This window comes from Eptatretus burgeri, chromosome 16 (assembly GCF_056783735.1).
Source record: "Eptatretus burgeri isolate ZD-2024b chromosome 16, Ebu_testis_v1, whole genome shotgun sequence".
Taxonomy (NCBI): Eukaryota; Metazoa; Chordata; class Myxini; order Myxiniformes; family Myxinidae; genus Eptatretus; species Eptatretus burgeri.
This window is the reverse complement of record NC_140976.1, coordinates 24,065,948-24,089,865: the sequence shown is the minus strand read 5'-3', so window position 1 is coordinate 24,089,865 and position 23,918 is coordinate 24,065,948. Positions and strand designations below refer to the sequence as shown.

The following is a 23,918-nucleotide window of genomic DNA, read 5'->3' as shown; positions in this document are numbered from 1 at the left end:
TCGGCGCCGTCTGTGAAGTAGAATTGTATAAGTGTTGCCGTGTGCTCGGTAGTCGGTATTAGCTCTGCATTGTGTTTTTGCTTTTATATTTGCTTTTTGTGTAAATGGAATTGTGTTTTTCTTTTCTGTGTGCTTTTGGTGGAATTGAATATGTGTGCTTCCCGTGTGCCGCGAATAAATGTGCTTTGTGTTGAACTGTTTCCCGCTTCGCTTCGTCATTTCTCCCATTGAATCCTCATCTTGCTTCACGTAAAGGGTTGGTAGTGGGCTGAATACGCCCGATAATTAATCGAACCGTCGAGGTCGACGATAACACCGCTCGGTTATCCCGATAGTACGGAACGGGTCGCTTAAGTGGCCCGTGTCCGAAGTCGACCTGCGGCGAGGTGCGATCGCCCGGTCTACCCTCCGCGTGGGTACTTAGGTAGGTCGAATTTGGCGAGCAACCCTATCCCACGCGGGGGCTGATTGGCTCGATCGCGGTGAGACCGAAAGGTCCACCCGTGACTGGTTCCCGGCGTTAGTCCGAGAGGGTCACGACTGGATTGTCCGTCCGGTGGGCAACGTGCCGCGATTCGAGTTACGTGGCCGTCAGCACGCCGGCGGGCGCGAATCAGCAACACTGGTGTCAGGTCGTGCGATACAAATCCATCGCCCTCCTCGCGGCACTGGTATCGGAGAACAGGAAAACGGGCTCTCCTGTCTCCAATTAAATTCACGGGAATCGGTCCAGGGGTGAGAGAAGCGACCCCCGATTCCCTCCAAATTACGAGCGAGCAAATTAACCCTTCACGAGAAGCAAGATGGCGTCTCAAGGCGAGCGGGAGCCGGGGGTATTAGAAATGGATGTAGAATGTGTAGAATCCATGGTCCAGGATGGAATCCCCGAGCAGGAAATGTTGATTGTGCAGGAACACGGACTCGCCCAACTGAACCCAGGGCCCGAGGTGGGTGCGGCAGCGGCCGCGGTGTATGACACCTCCCCCCCCCTCTCCACCAAGACCCTTCCCCAACCCCTGCCGAAACGGCTCACTCAAGCGCACCCGACATGGCCCAGCTATACGCCATGCTGGCGGCAATGACAAATGAAATGAAAAACGAAATGAAAGGCATGAACAAACAAATGATCGAAAAAATGGATGCGAATATGAAAAACGAAATAAAAGGCATGAACGAAAAAATGGATACATTCACAAACGAAATAAAACGCATGAAAACTAAAATGGAAACAAACATGAAGGAAGAAACGAAAAAGCTCCGGGGTGAGACGCAGAACATGGGCCGATGCCTGCAGGCGGGCATGAAGGCCGTGACCAGGGAGATAGGAATGGCGACTCCACGTGTGGGAGCAAACGAGCTGGAAGGGGGTGCAACGGCTAACAGGCCCGCGGTGGAGGCGGGTAAAAAAATAATTCGGGGGGCGTGTTGGGCGAGGGTCGTGACAGAGGAATCGACGGTGACCAAAAGGGAAAAATTAAATGGGGAGACCAAAACGTGTGAGACGAGACACGAGGTGACGACGACAGAAAGAATAAAATGTATAGAGACACGGGAGACAGAAAAAATAGAGAGACAACACGATGAAGACGGGGTAAGTGACGCGCACACACACACAGAGGTAGTGGAGGATAATGGGGGTGAGCTGGCGGACTGGGTGGAGGCCCAGTGCGAGCAGCTGGATGGCCTCCTCCAGGAACGAGGGGAGGGAGTATGCCCCCTTGAGGCGAGTCACGACCAGGTGAGTTCGATCGTGCTTTGCGAGGTTGAGGGGAGGAGTGCTGCGAACGGGTGCACGGAGAGCTTGGGGGGTATAGAGGCCCCGGAGACCCTTGTGGGGACACGAATCCCCAGTGTGGTTGTCCCTGTGTGTGTGGTGCAAGGTGTGAGTGCGTCCCCGTGTGTGGAAGCGACCCCTTGTGTGAGTGGTGTGGTGGCGATGGTGCCGGAGTACGTGATTCCCAGCACGCCGTGTGTGGATGAGGCACCGCGGTTGAGTGCCCCCGCGTGTGTGAGTGAGGGACGGTGTGTGGATGAGGCACCGCGGGTGAGTGCCCCCGCGTGTGTGGGTGAGGCACCGTGTGTGAGTGAGGCCGTGTGTGTGGATGAAACGGCCAGTGTGAGTGAAGCACCGCGGGTGAGTTCCCCCGCGTGTGTGAGTGAGGCACCGCGGGTGAGTTCCCCCGCGCGAGTGAATGGAGCACCACGAGTGAGTGGAAGGCCGCGAGTGCGTGGAGCCACGTGTGCGAGGGAGATGGCATGCGTGAGTGAACGGCCGTATGCAAGGGAGACCGTGTGTGTGAGAGAGCGGTATGTGAGGGAGATGTCGGTTGGCATGCGGATGCACGCAGCCCCGTCTCCCGGTGTGAATGTGATGGAGTGGAGTGTGAGCGTCGTAACACGCAGGTGTGCGTGTGTTGAATGGCGACGACGACGGCGACATGTGAAGAAAGAAAGCCGAGTAGCGGCTGTAGTTGTTTCGGGGACCGTGCCGGGTTCACCCAGCCGCGAGCACGAGGTTCGTGCTGTGCAACGCACGAGACCGCCACGTGCTCGCTTGCGAGAGTGAAGTCTGTTATGACTCTCCACTCGGCCGAGTAAGATGACAGAGTCAGATGAGGATCCTCGAATTACACGTTTTATTTCCGAAGACCACACGCATGCGGAATGTGACTCAGTGACCCTTCAGTCAGGCTCCCCTGAATCATATTAAGAATATGCTTCAAAACAATCACATATATAATCACACAAAGCAAAACTGGGTGTGGACTAAAAGTGTAAAGGAAAAACTGGGTGTGGACTAAAAGTGTATGCTAAGGGATAAGGAAACAAAGAAGTAAAAGAAATAAATGTGGCAGTGGGCTTCTTTCCCCCCTCCCTCGGGCCCTAGGGGAAGTTGAATCGGTCAATTCTCAGATATGCAACCACAGTTTCCAAGCCACCTACACAACTCTCAGATATGCAAGCCTTGCAAACTAATAACTTTCCTACACTCCTTCACTAGCACCTGCTGATAACAAAGGCAAAGCTTTGGTGATCACTGAGAATAGGAATGTGTGGGCAGCATACACTGAAGGAACAATTCCACAGTTCTCTCCAAGGTTGCACTAAGGGCACACCACCACAGAGCAACAGGAAGGGTGATAAGGGCTTAGTTTCCAAGAAACAGGAACAGCTGGGCTCTGTCCAAAAACAGTGGGGTGCATGGAACATTGGTAGCCTGAAACATTTAAAGCAACATTTTAAAGCAAGGTTTGAATAATGCACAGTTACAAGCAAGGTTAGAATCCTGACAGCTGATTAACACACAGCTAATGGTCCAAAATATGACCACCTAACATATCATCATAACAGTTTCCCTCCTTGGTCATATTTTGACCATTCCCAGCCACACCTGAGACTCACCGACCGAGTGGACCCCTATTTGGTTCCTGTAGCAGCTACCCCTAGGCCCCCGCGCCTGCCAAACGGGATTTACGAATGCCGTGGATAGCCATCAACATTCTCCAAATGAGAAGTCCCCAACTGCCGGTGGTTCAGGTTAGCTTCTGTTACCATTGTCTTCCCCCTTTTGTCCTACCCACTGCCACATGCCTCCCGTTTAAGCTGCAGTGTATGAATTCAATGCTAAGTCCACACCATATTAACATGTAATACTGTTCTATGTTAGCAGCAGTGGTAATACTATTGTTTAAACAATTATACATAAGCAAGTAGCAAAAGTAGTACTCAAGGCACGGGTGTAAGCTCGTCCAGCGCAGGAGTCACATCTTGCACTGGAAGGCAAAACAACACGCACTCTCTCCTGGGTTAGTTATCTGCTTCAACAAGGAGGAATGGTTGTAAACCTTGGCCTAGGTCCACGTGTATGATGTCCCCTGAAGGCCCTGGTCGTCCCCCTCCCCATTACTGGCCAAGTCGTCCTCAACAGAGAGTTCGCTGTTAATTATTATAATGGCCTGGGTGAGGGGTGACGCTGCGCAGCACTTCTTCAAACAAATGGTAATGAGAAGTTTGATTAGAAACACCCCAAAAATTACCACCACAATGATTAAAAGTACTGACCCTATTAGTCGCAACAACCAACCTCCCCAGCCCTGGAAGATCGACTTCCACCATGCATAACCTTCCTCACGTTCCACTCGATTGCTTGTGAGAACTTCCACCACCTTTTTAATTCGGGCCACCGCACGATTAGTTATGTCCTTCGGGTCCGGAATCCAGACGCAACATTCTCCTTCAATCATCCCGCATACCCCTCCTTGCTCTGCTAGAAGCATGTCTAAAGCTACTCTGTTCTGCATTACCATAGCGCGCATTGATACCAACATCTCTGTTAATTCTGTATAGTAAGCCATGGTTACATTACCTAAATATTCCAAAACTTGCGAAAGCTCATCTAACCTAATGCTATTAATAGTAGTACCGGCATGTGGCATGAAAAAGCCAAGAGCCTTCTCCCACCAGGTGCCTTTGATCACCCCTAAGCGCTCTGATACACCGGCCCATCCCTCTGGATCCCCTGTCTCTGATGCGCTGCGTCGATGCCGTGGTGGTGCAGGGGTAGGGTAAAAAGTGGTCTTAATTCTGCTATCCGGAACTACTGAAGCTAAATAACAACTCCCTTCCCACCCTTTTGGTAGGTAGGGGTAAGCCTTGTCCCCGCAAACCAAGTGAATGCCTTTTGGCGGGATCATCCCGTTGTCATGGTGTAAGGCTGCTTTTATTGTGAATGTTACTTGCTCCTCTACCTGGGTGTCCGGGTTAACAGCGATGACTTCCTGGTCAGTTGATTTCGGGAGGGGAAGTTGAATCTCACATTCTGACTTTCCCATTCTGTTTGCTCCCTGTCCTGTAAAACAGACTGCTCCCCTGGTGTTTTCTACCCATAGGGGAGATGGTACCACCATTACATTAGCACTCGGATTCTTCTCTGCATAGACCCGTTGTGTATAATCACGGGCTGAGGTCTCAACTTCGAGCCCTTCTACTGGTCCGGTTACATGATTGAAGATGGTTAATGGTAGTACGGAAAGAGGAAGTCCGGTCACGAGGCCAGATGGTGGTTTAAGGCACACCCAGCACTCACTCCGGTTCTCAATGTTTGCTATCTCTGTGGTTAGGGCTACAAAGGTATTCGGGGGCCTTGTTGGTGACTCCTTTCTTTGTACAGTGAAGTGTATCCAACTACTCCGTGCTGTGTGGTTGCTCCATAGAACGCGGCAATAGTATGCCAAATGGGTGTCGTCTGGTACTTGTGGAATTCTAGTTATCAGACTCGCGTGCTGGCCCCATTCATATCCATATCTGGTGGAGGACCCCTTCTTTACTTGTCTCGCCACTGTGTGATCCTGGCCTGCTAGTAAATGGTACCATAGGATGGCTGCAAGGCCCTTGTGTCGGTCTACCAGGTCACTGGACCCATCTGCTAGGATGCAGGGTATTTCTATGAGTTGTTGAGGTCGGAGCAGCGGTACCTTTATGTCCTTAATGTTCGGAACCATTGACGAAAAAGGTTGGGTGCGGTTAACTGAAAAGACTCTTACTGTGTCTAACTCCTTGTTATGGGTTGTCCCAAAATTTGCATATTTGCTTGCTGTCACCTCTCTTGGTACCCCTCTCCTGCTACGCTGTAAAGAAGTTGCTAACTCACTCCCGTTTCCCCTTTCGTGGTCGAGGTGTAGGAGGCGTGTATGGTTCTCGGGGTCTAAGGCTGTCGGTTTGCTGCCTAGTGACAGGCCGCCCTCGCACAGGAGCAGCGCTAGCACCAGGAGTTGCATGTTGTGTCGTCAAAGGTCCTGTCGCTGTTTCCTGTATTACAATGTTGTTGTCGTCTAAACCTGCCTGTTCCACGTTTGGCAGGGTGCCTGGTCCAGGTTCCGGCTCCACGTCTGACGGAGCGTTTGGTTCTAGTGCTGGTCTTTCAGGATCCCTGTTGTCTACGTTTTCAGGTCCCGGGTCCGGCGGGGCGCCTGGCTCTGCCTGCAGTGGGTCTCCCTGTACTATCTCTCCCTGTCCTGCTGGGCCAGCCCCGTCTTGGTTCGGTGGTGGTGGAGGGGGTCTCTGTAGAGATATCACGTCTTCCCCCTCGTCGTCGTCTTCACTATCCCGGTAAAAGACTGAATCGGACACAGCCGGAACCTCTGCTGAGGTTACCTCCTCCGGTTCCCTAGTTTCAGCGGCTTCCTTGGGTGCCCGTTTACAGTGTGAGTGGTGTATCCATGCACTCTTACCCCTCACTTTGACGGCCGAGAGCGTGGTCAAAAGTACAGTGTAGGGCCCGGTCCACTTGGGTTGCAGGGCGTCTTTCTGCAGGAACTCTTTCACCCAAACTCGTTCAGCAGGTTGGAAATCGTGTAACGGGTCTCCAGCAGGTATCGGCAATGCTTCTTGTACCTGTGAGTGAAAAGCCCTAATGGTAGCAGTGAGTGTTCTGCAATAGTTCATCATTCCGTCAGTCATACATGCCAAATCCCAATCTCCCATATCTGGCGGAGCCGAGACCGGTAACTGTATAGGACGTCCTGTTATTATTTCGTGGGGCGAGAGCCCCTTGTGGCATTATTTGTTGCCCGCATTTTCATGAGCGCTATCGGCAGCACGTCTGGCCAGGGCATTGACTGGTCCTCGCAGAGTTTGGAAAGCGTCTGCTTTAGGGTTTGGTTTTCTCTTTCTACTGCCCCTGCTGACTGGGGGTGGTACGGACAATGCAGTTTCTGGTTGATACCCAAGCCTTCGGCTACTTTTCCCATTACTTTTGCCGTAAAAGACCCTCCTTGGTCCGAGGATAGTCGTGTTGGAATCCCAAATCGCGGAATTACTTCCTGTAAAAGTAGTTTGGCCACTGTATCAGCTTCCTGATTGGTCGTGGCGAAGGCCTCTACCCACTTAGAAAACATATCCACAATTACCAGCACATATTGGTGATGTTTGTATGCCGGCATTTTTATAAAATCCATCTGAAGGTGTTGAAACGGTCCGGACGGGGGTGGGTGTGCTCCCCGTTTCTTGGCGGCATACTTCCTGTTATGTCTACCACAGGTCGCACAATTGCTAACCACCTCTGTTGCTGCTGTTGTTACACCTGGGGCATTCCAGGTTTGACGAATAATTTCCGCCACCCCTTTTATTCCCATATGGCCCTGCGCATGTGCAGTGAGGGCGAGCCATGGTAGCAATATCCGGGGTACAAATGGTCTATTTCGCTCATCCACCCATACTCCATGTATGTTTTGCTTTGCACCCTCCTTCACCCTCCATGATTCCTGTTCTTCCATAGTTGCGGAGACCTGCAGGTCCTTCAGCTGTTCTTGCGTTTGTGGACCGTCTACCATTTGCTCCACGTAAAGTTCGGTCGTTGGTTGTGGGTTCGCCTCCTCCTCATCGAGCACTGCTTTTGCCGCTAAATCTGCTCTTTCATTGCCTTTTGACACTTCATCTGTCCCTCCTGTGTGAGCTTTGCATTTAATCACTGCAATCTGTTGCGGCTCTTGTGCTGCTCGTATCAGTCGTTTGATCAAGTCCCCATGTCGGATAACCTTCCCTGAGGACGTCTTAAAGCCACGCAAGGCCCAAATGGCAGCGGAGTCATGTAAGATGCCCCAGGCATACCTAGAATCTGTGTATATGTTCAATGTCTTACCCGCACCCAGCTCACACCCGCATATCAATGCTTCCAGCTCAGCTTGTTGGGCTGAAAATCCCTTTGGTAACAATTGTTTCCTCAAGGTGGCGCTTGCGGTGCATACTGCAAAGCTAGCGATGGTTCTTCCCCATCGGTTCTTCCTCGCCGCTCCATCCACGAACAGTTCCAATTCTGCATTTTCGATCGGGGCTTCCTGTAGGTCACGCCTAGCCTTTGTCTCTTCCACCAGCACTCGTTCACACACATGTGCCTCTCCCTCATCGCCCGCTGGCATTAGGGAGGCTGGGTTCAGTGGCGAACATCTTTCGATCGTTATATTAGTTGCCTGCAACAGCACCAAATCATGTTGAACTGCTCGTGCCGCTGATATATGTTGTGTCTTATTTTGCCGTATCAGCGCCGCCACATCATGCGGTACCTTTACAGTCAGCGGAGAACCCAAAACCAGCGTCGCTGTTGCGGTTACTGCGTATTGCGTTGCTGCTACTGCCCGTAAGCACCCAGGATAGGCGGCGGCGACCGAGTCCAAATGACTACTGTAGTACGCAATCGGCCTATTCTTTCCTCCGTGTTCTTGCGTCAGCACCGCTTGGGCGAACCCTCCTCTTTCATGGACGAATAGAGTGAAGGGAAGATCATAGTTCGGTAGCCCCAATGCTGGTGCTTTTGACAAGGCCTGCTTCAATGTTTCAAAGTCTTTGTTCGCACCATTCGTCCAGGAGATCTTATCTCCCTCTGCCTCCTTTACCATGTCGTACAGTGATCGCGCCCTAACTGCATAATCAGGGATCCACTGCCGGCAGTACCCCGTCATCCCGAGGAACCGCCGCAATTGTCGCAATGTAGCGGGTTTTGGGTGCTCTAGGATTGTCTCCACCCGTTCAGCTCCGAGGCTCCTCTGCCCCTGTTCCAGTATATGTCCCAAATACGTCACCCTTGGCTGCGAAAACTGTAATTTGTCTTTGCTGACTTTGTGGCCCTTTCGGGCGAGAGCTGTTAACAACGCTACAGTGTCCGTTTCACATTTCGTTTGATTGTCCGAGCATACCAACAGGTCGTCCACATATTGTATCATGACTGATCCTTCCGGGAGCTCTATGTCCTCCAGGTCCTCCTTCAGAGCCTGCGAGAAGAGCGTTGGACTATCGCAGAACCCCTGCGGAAGTACAGTCCAGGTGTATTGTTGTCCGTCGTAGCTGAAGGCAAACAAGTGTTGCGACTCTTTGGCTAGCGGTATGCTAAAGAACGCTGAGCACAAGTCTACCACGGAAAAATGCGTCGCAGTGGACGGCACCCCTGACAGTATCGTAACCGGGTGTGGCACCACGGGAAAGGACGCTTTCACACACTTATTCACTGCTCGCAGATCTTGTACGAACCTCCATTTGTTTCCTCCGGGCTTCTCCACCGGCAGGATTGGTGTGTTACATTGGCTCTTAGTAGGTATTATCACCCCTTGGTCGCGTAATGATGCTATCACCGGAGCGATCCCTTCTATTGCCTCTTTGCGCAACGGGTATTGAGCCACTCGAGGCAGGGGTACCCCCTCCTTTATCTGGATAGACACGGGCGTTGCGGCTAGCACTCTGCCCACGTCATTCGGATGTCGTGTCCATAATTCAACAGGTACTTCCTGTAGTCTTTCTTCCGTTCTCGTTTCCCTGTTTGTCTGGCGGCGTGGCCTTTCGCTGTTCATCTCATGCCTTTCTAACATACATGACAAAATCTGATCAGGTAAGCATACTTTCCATCCATCCCCCCGTCGACTGGCCTGTAAAGTGCTCTGGGTTTCACTATCCCTCCCTGGTGGTTCCGAGGCACATCTCAACCTGGTCAACATTCTTCCCAGTTCTTCGGCACTATGACCTTTACCGACCGCCATTGAGACGTGCGGGGTAAGTCCTTCTCTGTGCTTCATTAGCTCACGTTCCTTGTTAGTTAGCTCCACCTCCATTGCCGCTCCCTCTTTCCCGATCCACAAAGTGGTTGTCATTAAAGTGCGTGTGGTAGCGTACTCTTCATGTACTCTGTCCGAGTAATCAAAATCCTGCCCTGTTTCGTCATAATAGACCGTACAGTGTAAAGGCAGTTCCACTTCTTTCAATTCAATGTCGTTGCCACGCAACCATTCCTCTACGTCCCGCAATCTTTTCGCACTTTCCCAATCCCTAGTCAGTTTATCTCTCCCCTCTTGTGACACAACCCGCAACCAATAGACTACCGGTCCGAGTTCGGTCATCATGAGGGTCATTACTTCCTCTTGCAATGCCAGCGGAGCATCTATGAAAACTCCGTCTTGCTTGCATGTTATGGTACATCCCATTCTGCACAACAAATCTCTTCCTAACAAATTCATCGGGGTGTGTTTGGCTACCAAAAATGCATGTTCTCCCCGCAGGGGACCTACTTCAATTCGTAATTTGTCCGAGATCGGGATATCCTCTCTCCGTCCCGAAACCCCCACCACACTCACTGACTCACCTGAGAGTGGCAGGTTCTTTATCTCTCCTTGTTTTAGTGTTGACCGGGTGGCCCCTGTATCTACCAGGAATGTTACTTGTCTCCCCTCTACGTTTAAGGTCGTGGTCAATTCCCTTACATTCCGCGTTTCCCTTTGCGGAGCCACCACGGTGTCCTCATGTCAATAGTTTCTTCCTGCTGTCTCCCTTCTCCTCTCATACTCTCTAGGGGGCGCCGTTGGTCTCTCTTGCTGTTGTGGTGGCCGCGAGCCCCAGCCTCGTTGTTTAGGCGGTGCCGGGCAGTCCCGAAACCAGTGCCCGGATTGACCGCAGTTAAAGCATTCTCCCTGTTTTTGCGGCTCCCTCTCTCGGTTCCAAGGCCTCCGCTGGTCCCGTTCGGCTTCATACCGGGGTTCCCAATCTGGATTTTCCCAGCGAGGCCTGCTTTCCCTCTCTTCGTATTTACGGCTTTTCAATTCAAGATTTCTTGCAACTAGAGCTTGGGTATCTTTCTTTCCCCTCCGTTCCTCTTCTCTCAGAGTCTGCCAAGCCTGTCTTGCCCTTTCAAACACGGCATCTACGTCAGCCGTTTTCCACCCTGGCATGTCCGCTTTCACCTCTCGCCTTACTTCGTCACACAGTCCATCTACGAACATAGTGTTCAGGAAATGGAGGGGCGTCTGTGCGATGTTAATAAATCCTGAGTGCAGTTCGATCTGCTCATACAGTCGTGCCTTGTACTCCCCAGGTGATTCCTTGGGATTCTGTGTGACATCCTGTATTGCCTGCCAATCCATTACCCTTGGGGCCATTTCCGCCGCAAGTTCTTCCATCAGGGTTTGTACTCTTCCTCTGTACAGTGCCTGTGCTTCCCGGTCGGCTCCCTCCGGGTAATGTCGATTTAAGGTGGTATCTGTTTCTCCTTCCATTTTTACACTCCAGGCTGCCGCACGCCGGCTCCAAACCGCACTGGGCAAGACTGCAGTGCAGATAAACCCTATGTCTGTCCTGGTTGCCCCCTGCATTTTTATCTGGTCGTGTAATATCTGAATGGCCCTTCTCGGGTTTTTCTTTATACATTCTTCCATGCTAGCTTTTACTCCCCTAATGTCTTGTGGGGTCCATGATCTCCAAACCCAATCTCCCCCGGCTGCTTGTATCATGGGGAACTGGTGAATGTCGGTCCCTCCTTTTACTCTGTCCCCTTCTAAGACAGGGTAAATTCCCTTTGTTGTCCCAAGTCGGGTTGTCGTCTTTCGGTTCACGTCGTCGTTGATTTCTGCTATCTGTGCTAACGCCTGCTTCAACTTCTCCTGTCTCTCCTCACTCTGTATCTTGACCTCCGTCAGCTGCGCTAACACTTGGTCTAGTTCCCTCTGTTTGTCCTCTCCCTGTGTCTTAACTTCCGTTAGCTGGTCTAGCGCCTGTTTTAGTCTCCCTTGTCGTTCCTCGTCTTGTATTTTTCGTTGGTTCACAGTCCCTTCTAGTCCGAGTCGCCTATGCTCTGTCTCGACTTGCGACTCCATTAGCCACGCGGCCAATGCTTTCCAGTGTGGTCCACTTTGTTTCGGGCCGCCTGCTTTGCCCTCTATCAGCGCATTACTCACTGTGTTTAATATCTTTGGATCTAAGGATCCAGTCAGCGGAAAGGGATCTTTTCTTCCCGCGGTCCACTTCACCCAGTCCTGTATTCCCTTTACGTTATCGATTCCATATTTGTCACTGATAACTTTCAATGTTGTTCCTTTTGGTATCTTCTCGTTCTTTGAAGATTTATTCCCCATTCTTTTGTTCTTATCTTATCAACCGCCTAATAGCTATAAATCGTTTCTCCTTTTACACCGGGACTGAGGTCCCTTTCAATCAGCCGCCTAATAGCTGTAAATCGTTTCTCCTTTTACACCGGGACTGAGGTCCCTTTCAATCAGCCGCCTAATAGCTGTAAATCGTTTCTCCTTTTACACCGGGACTGAGGTTCCTTTCGACCCGCCGCCTAATAGCCTCAAACCCAATGAAGGCCTCTAACCTTCCCTCTCTTGGTACAGGATTCCAACCTGTTTCCTCCTTATTTCACACGGATACCTTTATCCTCGACCCTTACCGGCTCTACAAACACTGCCTGACAGCCCTTCCCCTTTGTGCTCTTCAGACAAACCGCATTCGAATCACCTCATATGTGTTTACCGTTACAGTTCTTGATTCGAGCAGATCCTGGAGCTGCGTCCGGCAGGGCGCAACCCACCAAGTGTACAGCGCTCGCCTAACTGGGGCTCCCTATTTTAGGTGCCCTACGTGCGATCGCCACGTACCTTTTAGCTGATCCCTTGCGATCGCTGTACACCAAGTGGAGTCCCACCGTCCACACCGCCAGCATCAGTCGAATCCCATCCTCGTCGCCAATTGTTATGACTCTCCACTCGGCCGAGTAAGATGACAGAGTCAGATGAGGATCCTCGAATTACACGTTTTATTTCCGAAGACCACACGCATGCGGAATGTGACTCAGTGACCCTTCAGTCAGGCTCCCTGAATCACATTAAGAATATGCTTCAAAACAATCACATATATAATCACACAAAGCAAAACTGGGTGTGGACTAAAAGTGTAAAGGAAAAACTGGGTGTGGACTAAAAGTGTATGCTAAGGGATAAGGAAACAAAGAAGTAAAAGAAATAAATGTGGCAGTGGGCTTCTTTCCCCCCTCCCTCGGGCCCTAGGGGAAGTTGAATCGGTCAATTCTCAGATATGCAACCACAGTTTCCAAGCCACCTACACAACTCTCAGATATGCAAGCCTTGCAAACTAATAACTTTCCTACACTCCTTCACTAGCACCTGCTGATAACAAAGGCAAAGCTTTGGTGATCACTGAGAATAGGAATGTGTGGGCAGCATACACTGAAGGAACAATTCCACAGTTCTCTCCAAGGTTGCACTAAGGGCACACCACCACAGAGCAACAGGAAGGGTGATAAGGGCTTAGTTTCCAAGAAACAGGAACAGCTGGGCTCTGTCCAAAAACAGTGGGGTGCATGGAACATTGGTAGCCTGAAACATTTAAAGCAACATTTTAAAGCAAGGTTTGAATAATGCACAGTTACAAGCAAGGTTAGAATCCTGACAGCTGATTAACACACAGCTAATGGTCCAAAATATGACCACCTAACATATCATCATAAAGTCCCGGTCCGGAAACGCACGCGGTGGATTTGCCGATCCCGCGGACGGACAAAGTTTAGGCAGGATTATGGATTTGGACCGGACGGGTTCTCCACGCGATCGTGTGTGTTAAGCTCCAACGGGCAAAGCACATGTGTTCGCGTGGGGAACCCCTCGAGACGTGGGGCTTGTGTTTTTTTTGCGCACGGTGACGTCATGGCTGCACGTGTGGTTGGAATCCGGCAGGAGGGGTATCTCTGCCGGATGGTAGCGTCCAAGGAGGGACGAGGAACACGTGCAGCTGCATGACGTCACGGGCAGGTGCAAAGTGCGCGAGCTCTGAGTTGCCGCGCAGGTGCTGCGCATGAAAAAAAAAAATAAAAAAAACAAGCCTCACTTTCGGGTGCACAGGATTCCTGGGCAAGGGGTGAAAGACCCCCTTACCTGGGCACAGGATGGAAACTAGTTAGGGGGAAGGGTTAGCTTAGTTAGACCGACTTCATGGGGCAGGGGTAAGTCCTCATGGAGTCCGTGGAATGGATTAGGTAGAGGGATTGTAGCCAGATTTAGGTTGGGAAATAAAATGAATTTTTGAGTTAGGAGACAGTGACAGACTTGTGGATGTGTAGAGGGGACGTAGCTTAGCTACGTAGGTTAAAAGGAACGTGCTGTAGTTTAAGGGACGACGTGGGAGCACGAGTTAGTTAGGGGATGCAGATAGAAGGATGGCAGAGTTCAGCGGTGAGTGTGTTGAAGAGTTGGTGAGTGAATTGGAAGCATGTGCTTGGTGAGTGAGTGAGGCCAGCGGGTCTGTGTGAGTGGAGCGAATGGGGAATGCATGGTGCGATGAGTGATTGGGGGGAGGAGTGACTCCCGCCCAAGGGACCCCGGGGTCAGTGTAGAGTGAGTTAGCTGGGTTAGTCAAATTGAAAAATGGAGGTCGTTTTGTTGTTGGTGGGAATGTAGGCTCGAGACCCATTTGGAGGGGTGCAGGAGCCCTGTTGACGGGCTTGGGAGCGTGGCTGCGAAAGGTGAGTATCGCTGAGTGGGTACCCCGGGCACCAGGCTAGTCGGCCGTGGTAGGCCAAGGGCCCATGGGGGCCGGGATAGCGTAGTGGGCACGGGTGCGCCTGCTTGGTGCGGGGGCCCGGGGCGCCATTAGCCGCGTGGGCAGTGTTGTGGGCACGGGTGACCCTCGGAAAGGGGCCCGGGAGGCCGGCCTGCCACGTGTGCGTTTCAGGGGAGGTGCCATGGGGGGCACTCCCCGGTGTTAGGGAGCTGGTAGGCTCGGAGGCAGTGTAGTGCCCGGGGGTGCCATAGCGGGAGATTCGGCAGAGGGTCGTGCCTGCCAAAGGGAGCCACGTGTCCCAGCCAGGAGACCGTGTGAGGGCACGGAGAGAAAATTGGGGGGCGAGGCCCGAAATTGTGAGGACACCAACACAGGCGACGGGAATCTGGGTTTATAGAACCAATAGTTTAAGCGAGAGGCGCTTGTTGAAAGCCCCGGGGTAGATTAGGAAGTGTACCCCTCCGCACCATCCATCCCCTCGCTCTCGTTGTGGGCCGCTGGACCCACTTTGGTTATAGATCGCCGAACTCTGGAGAGGCCATTCTGGGGCTTCGTTGGGCCTCGACACAGGACGCTAGCTCTCCCTTATTCCCCTCCGGGAAGGGAACGTAGGGGTTGGGAGTAGGCCAGGTGACAGAATAGGTTAGCCGAACAAGGACGATAAAGGGGGTTAGGGGACGATTTATAGTGGGGAAGTAAAAATAAAAACAACAAAAAAATAAGTTGGGGCTAAATTGGGGTTTGACAAATTAAGGGAGTGGGTATGTACAGTGACAGGCAAAGGCGATAGGTGGGAGGGAGACAGGTAGGTAGGTCCGAGCCCGCCTTCCAAGTGGCCAGCACCACCGCACTCCCTCCACCAACCTCCACTGAACGGCAAGAGCTGGCCAACTTCATCGGCTGGCCGTGTTTTGCTTCAAGGCGGAGGCCGGCCAACTTCGTCTGCAGCTGCTGTGCTGCAAGGCCTGTGCCGGCTGGATCGTCTGCAGCTGCTGTGCTGCAAGGCCTGTGCCGGCCAGTTCATCTGCTGGCTGTTTTTCTTCAAGGCCTGTGCCGGCCAGTTCATCTGCCGGCTGTGTTTGCCTGCAACGGCCTGGTTCTGTGGGCTGAGTTTGCCTGCAGCGGCCTTCTTCTGCGGGCTGTGTTTGCCTGCTTGCCTTTGCCATGCCATGCCCACTGCCCACGTTCACCAGCCCCGTTCAATTTTTGCTTTGCCCCCCCCCCCTGTTCATTTCCATGTGCGCCAGGATTCGCAAGGCAACAGTTTGCAAGCTGCGAGAACTGCCCTGTTGGCAGCTACAACACGGGCCTGCAGTGGCGGCCCTTGCACCGTGTTTGTGTTCATCCATCCATTCGTTGTGCTCATTGCGTGTGCCACTTGAGCTGGCACGGAGACTGCGTTTGTGCAGCCCATGCACCGTTGTGGTTCACTGCATTCGGTCCATCCATTCATCCATCCATTCGTTGTGTTCATTGCGTGTGCCACTTGAGCTGGCACGGAGACTGCGTTTGTGCAGCCCATGCACCGTTGTGGTTCACTGCGTTCAGTTCAAAAGGGAAGGCCTTGGACTGCGTGTGAGCAGCCAGCCACGTTCCCTGTCACCTGCATTGTTTGAGCCATAGACTGCATGCGGGCAGCCTGGCTCCCTGCTAACTGCTTTCTTTTTGCAGAGTTCAATGATCCTGGGCCATGGTTTAGTGTAAAATTTGTAAGTTAAGGTTAAGATGTACTGTAAATATGAGTGCGCCCCCGGCATGTATGTCTTAGCGCCGGCAATTTTATTTAAGTCGTCCGTGTGAGTGAGTTTGTTTAGGTAGTTACGCAGCCCTCAGGTTATTTATTTTGGGGACACGAATACCATGAATGTCGCACTCAGGGATCCGTAGGTAAAATGTACTAGGGGAAAACTACACATGATGGCACACGAAAATTTGACGACTCGGGACGAGTCTGTAAAAAGGGGAGGGGTAGTGTTGTGGTTACCAAATTCGCAAACCACCATTCAGGTCCCTTAGGTGAGGTATCTCGGCAAGTATATGTGTAGTTAGGCCCAAACCCGTTGTCTAGTGGGAATACATGTCATTTATGCGTGCTGCGACTCTTCAGGATAGCCGTTTTTCTTTTGCTATCTTTATTTTGGACCAACCGCCATGATTACCACCACAATCACAACATCAACCACCAACCACAACGCCGCTTCACCACAACCGCCACGACCTTCCCGTCACACCTCGCAACCGTCGCATCGCCACCGTTCTTGCCCCGCTGTGGGTACCGGTGTTGGACTCGTGCAGGGCGCGCGCCGAACAGCGTGTACAAAATCACGGATTTTGTGCTTCAAAAACGGATCAAAAACGACACACGCCCACTTTTTGCCGTCCAATCGGTGAGCGAGGGGCGAATTGGCCCCGCCCCCAGGGCGATCGATATATGCAAATTTATGGATCAAAAAGCCTTCACGCCCACTTTTGCTCGGGCCAATGGGGAGCGAGGTGAAAGGTCGAAGGGAGGGGGTCAAAGCTGAGAGGGCGAAGCTACGGGGCGGATAAAAGGACCGTGTTCGTCAGTCCAGAGAGTCGAGAGGCGGAGAGTAGGAGAGTCCAGAGGCGGAGAGTAGGAGAGTCGAGAGGCGGAGAGTAGGAGAGTCGGAAACAGAGAGTCCAGAGGCGGAGAGGCGGAGAGTAGGAGAGTCGGAAACAGAGAGTCAAGACTTCGCGGGCGGTGGAGCTGCTCGTCGTGTGCGTCGGAACGGAGGGGACGGAGCTGTGGAAAGGCGGCGACACCAGACGAGGGGGTGCTCGCGTCGTGCAGGAAGCTGCACCCGAGGGAGGCCGACAGCGCGACCTGGCCGAGGTGGAGACGCTCGTCGCGGGATAATAAAGATCCTCTATACCCCGAGCATCAGCAACCCCCTCCTGTTTCCCCCCGCGCTGAGATAGTGCGACCAAGGGGGCCCCTTTCCCACCCCCTACCAGACACTGTCCGCGAGGCCCGCGGAGTTGAGGCGCCATCGCCGCTCCGCGTCTCATCACCAGACGGGTAGGCCGACCCGGTCTCGGCCTCAGGCCCGCCTCATCCTTGAGGGTATTTCTCTTCCTTGGTTTTGGGTATGTGTTGTCGGCGCCGTCTGTGAAGTAGAATTGTATAAGTGTTGCCGTGTGCTCGGTAGTCAGTATTAGCTCTGCATTGTGTTTTCGCTTTTATATTTGCTTTTTGTGTAAATGGAATTGTGTTTTTCTTTTCTGTGTGCTTTTGGTGGAATTGAATATGTGTGCTTCCCGTGTGCCGCGAATAAATGTGCTTTGTGTTGAACTGTTTCCCGCTTCGCTTCGTCATTTCTCCCATTGAATCCTCATCTTGCTTCACGTAAAGGGTTGGTAGTGGGCTGAATACGCCCGATAATTAATCGAACCGTCGAGGTCGACGATAACACCGCTCGGTTATCCCGATAGTACGGAACGGGTCGCTTAAGTGGCCCGTGTCCGAAGTCGACCTGCGGCGAGGTGCGATCGCCCGGTCTACCCTCCGCGTGGGTACTTAGGTAGGTCGAATTTGGCGAGCAACCCTATCCCACGCGGGGGCTGATTGGCTCGATCGCGGTGAGACCGAAAGGTCCACCCGTGACTGGTTCCCGGCGTTAGTCCGAGAGGGTCACGACTGGATTGTCCGTCCGGTGGGCGACGTGCCGCGATTCGAGTTACGTGGCCGTCAGCACGCCGGCGGGCGCGAATCAGCAACAATATTATGACATTCTGTGACAGTTTGAAGATGTCCTTGACGAAAGACGAACGCGTTGAGGTGATACTGCTGAGTGGACGTGAGGGCTGGTCACTGAACCCCCTTGATTACTTCTTCTGGGGTATGCTGAAGGCACAGGTTTATTCAGTGAAAATCTGAGGCACCGCATCACGGATGAATGTGCAGGGATCGATGGAAATGATGTATTAATGCACCGTGTTCATTGCTATGTTGCACAGCGCATTGAACTGTGCATTTCTCATGAGGGACAACACATTGAACATATCATGTATTGTAATGTAATGTCAATAAACCATTTATAATGTATATTCGCCTATGTTTCCAGACTTTATGGCCACCCTGTAATATACACACTGCCTAAGGGAGCGGCAGGAAGGGTCATGTTATTCTCCTATCTTGGTTAAATAGATTACAGTAGATCTGGACTCGGGCGTGGTTGTCTGTGGGGGACATGATGAGCAAATGATGCTTGAAGAACGTCGGGTTTCCTCCCTTTGAGTTTAGTGTTAAACAGCAGCAGTGACTGTTTTAAAAGGTAATCATATGTGTTTGTTGTTTAATAATATTTTTTACTTCTGGTTGGAATGCTCGTCTGCCCAGCGAAACGCCACGATAAGCTATTTGTATGCTTTTACATGGTGTTTGTCCAAGGAGGAAAAACCCATTGGGTAGAGGGGATATTATTAATACATTTATATTGTTTTGTAATAACATTAATATTATGCTCTTTTTATTGGTGTTGTTGTTACTTTTGTTATTAGAAGTGGCATTGGAAGAACGCCATGCTATGGCCTAAGTCACATTTGCTCTACGGCGAGGATACGGCGGCCGTACGCCCTCTGAATTGACAGAAACGTGCGGCGGCCGCAGAGTTTCTGCGGTGGCCTCAGGGTGGCCCTACGCCGTTTGGCTATCTTTTACAGGCCGTAAGGTTGCCGTGGAATTATAACGCGGAGTTATAACTTTTTTTCATTTCTACGTTCGCCGTAGCAATTCGACAAGCTGAAAAAAAAGAACTGGTAAAAAAAATATTAACCCACTCGCTACCGTCCATCTGGCCGCACGTTCGCCTTAGGGCCCCCTGCGGTCCCCTTGCAGGCACTTTGAGGCTACCTTGCATCTGCCTTGAAAATTATATGGCCGCCGCAGGACCCCCTTAAGGTCACCATGCGACATCGAATCAAAGACCGTACGGCAACCCCACGTTTTCGGTCTCCACAATTTCTAAGACCTAAGGCCTAAGTCACATTTGCTCTACGCTGAGGATACGGCGGCCGTACACCCTCTGAATTGACAGAAACGTGCGGTGGCCGCAGAGTTTCTGCGGTGGCCTCAGGGTGGCCCTACGCCGTTTGGCCAACTTTTACAGGTTGTAAGGTGGCCGTGGAATTATAACGCGGAGTTATAACTTTTTTCATTTCTACATTCTCCGTAGCAATTCAACAAACCGAAACAAAAAACTGGTAAAAAAAAAAAATTAAAAGAAAAAGAACCCACTTGTTCACCTTAGGGCCCCCTTGCGGTCGCCTTGCGGGCACCTTGCGTCTGCCTTGAAAATTCTATGGCCGCCGCAGGAACGCCCTAAGGTCACCATGCGACATCAAATCAAAGACTGTATGGCACCCCCACGTTTTCGGTCTCCACAATTTATAAATATGCCGTGCAGCTCCCCGATATGTGACTGTAAAATAAAAACATATGTGACTGCTACATTGTGTGACTGTGGAAATACTGCGGCCGCTGTATAATTGCTAGTGGCCGTAGATTTTGGAGACCCCACGGCCGCCGTGGCAAATGTGACTTAGGCCTAAATACGCCGTGCGGCTCCCCGAAAAATAAAAACATATGTGACTGCTACATTGTGTGACCGTGGAAATACTGCGGCCGCCGTATAATTGCTCGTGGCTGTAGATTTTGAAGACCCCACGGCCGCCGTGGCAAATGTGACAGGCCTTAAAGATTTCGCTCAAGGTGGAAAACCAACTAAAGGGGAGTGGGGGATGGGCAAGAAGCAAAGCCGCTACAACCTCCATCGTGTGATCTTCTGTCAAGTTTGGTTGAGGTTGGACGTCACAACTGAATGTATCAGGGTCAAACATATAGTGTACACACACACACACGCACACACGCACGCACGCATGCACGCACGCACGTGCGCACGCACGCACGCACGCACGCACGCACACACACACACACACACACACACACACACACACCAAATTGCATATTGTTGTGGGCCGGGGGTCTGGGTGAGAAAAGACCAATAGGGAGGAAAGCTATCTCAGGTTCCCACCAGACTCCTGGAATCGCAGACCATCGCACATGCATAACCCCGTAATCGATAACATTAGCAGGTCGCTAACCGACCATGAACACCAATAACTCAACCACGTGACTTAGGGTCCTCTGTTTTATATCGGTTACCTAAAAATAATCACGTGACCTAATTACCGGGGGACACGCCCTCGGTACGCCTTGTCCGAACCGGATCACATTGCGGATCAGATGCAGCCGAGCGACACTTGCCAAGAACGTACTGGCTAAAAGGAACAGATCATTGGGATTAAAGTCCCTGCTAGGCTAGGATATGGACCATGCTGGATCAAGGAAAGAAAAGACAAAAAGGAGCTGTAGTTGAGGACCTGGCTTAGACATGTATGTACTTAATTTAGGAGAGGATAACTCAACTGTTTTAGGCTAATATGATCCCAAGGCACAACTTGGGATGTGTGCCAAAATCTCTATCCGGGATGAACAGCCCGAAAATGACCACGCCCTTTTTGAAATGACCACACCCTTTTTCATCGAAAGTGCTACTTCTGACATAGCTGTATCTTCTAAACTGTTGGAGCTACAGATTTTCTGAGGTGCTCAAAATGTTCAGAATGGCCAAGTTTATTTATTTATTTATTTAGGGGGGTCATAGAAGAGTGTAAAATTTCTAATTTGATATTTTTTATGAGAAAATGGCTAAAAACCGTTTTATTTACCATACTTATTACCATACATACTGGAATTGCCATATATTTATTAACTTAAACTTTCCGGACTTAGAGCAAAGTTAGAAGATTTGTGTCATCTCCTAGAGTTGAACTGACAATTTGGAATTTGAACAATACAAGGGATTTTTTAAAAAAGAAAGAAAGCGAGCATTTGATTAATATAAAGAAATTGTATTTTCCATCATTTACATACTATTATCAATGGAATGTTAACTGAAAATGAAAAATAAAAAAAACAAAACTTTTTACTTTAGTAGGCAGCAGTATCTTGAGAGCTTAAATGTTTCAAAGATCAGCAGGGAAATTGCCCAACCACCAACAATACAACTTTTAAAACCACATTAATACTGTTTATGTGTCACATAAACCAGGGTCAGGAACATGAAGAGTAACACAACAGAGTCCAGGTATGAGGATGATAAGCAGTGTTCATTCAGTGATAGGGTTTTTACAACAATCACCTTCCTTGCATTTGCAGTACTTGCAACACTTGATCCCAGCTACCCTGCAGGAACACCCATTTTTGCGAGCACACTTGCCACATGTGCAGGGATTTGGCAGGCCTTTGGGTTTGGAGATCACAATCTCGGGGACTAATAAACTGCCCCTTCTTACAAACCCATAAGACTCGGCATTCATAATCAGGGTGGCATCTCTAAATGGGGCTTGGACCCACAGCTGCTGTTGGTAATAGCCTCTATGGATATGTTTCCTTGCATTAGTTGAGGTGCAAGTGGTTCTTTCAAAGTCCATCTTGAGGGCATTGCTATAAAATGCAGTGAGACGCAGGTCGTCAAATGTCTCCAGGTCTGTTGATGGTTTGAGACACTTGACCAAGAATGTCTCTGCCATCTGTATTGCACTTTCTGCTAGCTGGCAACAGTCAAAATTCAGGATCAGAGAGGAATTTCCTGGTTTGCGGACAGCATTCAGGACTGCAAGTTTAGTTGATATCTTGCTGGTTATATCGCACCCAGTCAGCACATGGAGTGCTGGGAGACACTTTGTGAGCTCGTCTCCCAGTGCTATACAGATATCGTGGAGTGGTAACATTGATCTTTTCACTCCTGAGTTGCGGACAAGCCAAAGCTCTTGGAGGCCAAGATCTCTCCAATTGACTGTGATGTGGTATAATAGGCACACAAAGACATCTGTGTCACCTGATGACAGCGTCATGGATGTAGGTCCTGACCGGTGACTTAGAATGTCCTCCACATGGAACATCATCCTGTCATCAGCTTCCTCGTGTGTGCAGTTGAGCCGAGGGAATGGAGAAGCGCACCCAGCTGACACCATCCATGCCTGTGGTGATGTACCGAGGTATAGAGGTTTGGTTCCGTGGTAATTGGTGGTGAGCCACTCAACATAGAATGCCTGGAATGCAGTTTTGCTGATGGAAGATGACCAAAAGTTCTCTAATACCACTGGAACATTTTGGTTTGTGATATCACATCAAGGACAACCATTTATTTTGACTTTCTTCTTCTCCCCCTCTCTCCATTCTTGATGCTGTCTTCTCTGTAAGCATCAAAAACGATATGGATCTCATCACAGTTGTGCCCAGATTTGGTGACCATAGATGTCAAGGCAATAGCAAAGTCATGGAATGTCTTGACGGGCGGATCAAGCTTCTTTAAGGGGATCTTTCTCACCAAGGCCATGAAGTCGATAATGATGGCGTGGGTTTGTGGGGAGGTTTCTGGCCCTTTTTCTATTAGTGCCGTATTAGTATTAGAAGTATCTATTAGTGGGCACAACTTCAGCAGCTCAGTCCCAAGTTGTGATTTGGTACTCTTCCTCAAGTAACCATCTTCGTCAACCAGGAAGAATGCAGAGTTGGTGATCTCATGCTTTAGTAGCTCCTCAACAGTGAACCCCCGGTGACTCCCATACTCAATAAACATGAGAGCTTTGATTATCTCATCTTTGATGTCTGCTTTGGGAGCCAATTTCAAGGTGGTATTAGGGGACGTAAACTTGATTTTGCTAATAGTTGAGTGTATCGATATCGACCTATTTCTGAGTCGATCATCGATAAAATTAGCACAAGCAGTGCTGCCCTCCTTGATACAGCACAACAACTTGTCTACATTTACATTGGTCACAATTTCTCCAGTGAGAACATTCTTCAGTGCTACCTGGTCTTGTAGAGGACTGCATACCTTCAGGAGATATTCCTCTATGTCTTGCACCATCCCAACTATCTTAGTTGCAGTACTTGGGTTGAAGTCGTGGTGAAGTGAGAGTTCTCCTTCGACATCATCCTTCATCTTCAGGAGGTCAATGTACTGGTCTTTTTTATGCTTGATAATTCCCCACAGAGCTACTGCTTCCTTCTTTCTGGTGACCCCAATTATCACCCCACTCACTTTGGCAGGCCGATTGTAGCACTGCTCTAGCACCTGGTCAAAGGGCACTCCACTACCTTTCTTTGTGGTGTTCATGACAAATCCACCATTCATGTAGGAGTTGTAGAGTGGGAACGTCTCCTTCAGTTGATAGCATTCCTGGATGGATGTCATTCTCTCTCACTCTCTCTCTCTCCGGATCTTGTAGCACTGGTGCTATGAATAAATCAAAAGCAGGCTGAGTGAGTGATAATAGGGTGCATAGAGTGATAGACAATGGGGTACATAGATTTTTAAAAGGGCGTGGTCATTTTCGGGCTGTTCGTCCCGGATAGAGATTTTGGCACACATCCCAAGTTTTCCTTGGGGTCATATTAGCCTAAAACAGTTGAGTTATCCTCTCCTAAATTAAGTGCATACATGTCTAAGCCAGATCCTAGACTACTGGGAACATTTCTTCAAAAGGATTTATTACAGGAA

The 23,918-nt window shown here is 50.5% G+C and overlaps 2 protein-coding genes across 2 annotated transcripts; both read right to left on the bottom strand.

Annotated features, from left to right (window-relative positions):
- Positions 1 to 3,851: 3,851 nt before the first annotated feature.
- On the bottom strand, positions 3,852 to 12,623 carry LOC147010714 (uncharacterized). Its single transcript, XM_085859012.1, has 2 exons — positions 12,411 to 12,623; positions 3,852 to 6,393 (listed from the first exon to the last, which is right to left on the bottom strand). Exon 2 carries the CDS (start codon positions 5,775 to 5,777, stop codon positions 3,852 to 3,854), a length of 1,926 nt encoding a protein of 641 aa, XP_085715138.1. The 5' UTR covers positions 5,778 to 6,393; positions 12,411 to 12,623.
- An 8,733-nt stretch (positions 12,624 to 21,356) lies between these two features.
- On the bottom strand, positions 21,357 to 23,612 carry LOC147010713 (uncharacterized). Its single transcript, XM_085859011.1, has 2 exons — positions 22,743 to 23,612; positions 21,357 to 22,464 (listed from the first exon to the last, which is right to left on the bottom strand). The coding sequence occupies exons 1-2, from the start codon at positions 23,610 to 23,612 to the stop codon at positions 21,520 to 21,522; spliced, it is 1,815 nt and encodes a 604-aa protein (XP_085715137.1). The 3' UTR covers positions 21,357 to 21,519.
- Positions 23,613 to 23,918: the final 306 nt, after the last annotated feature.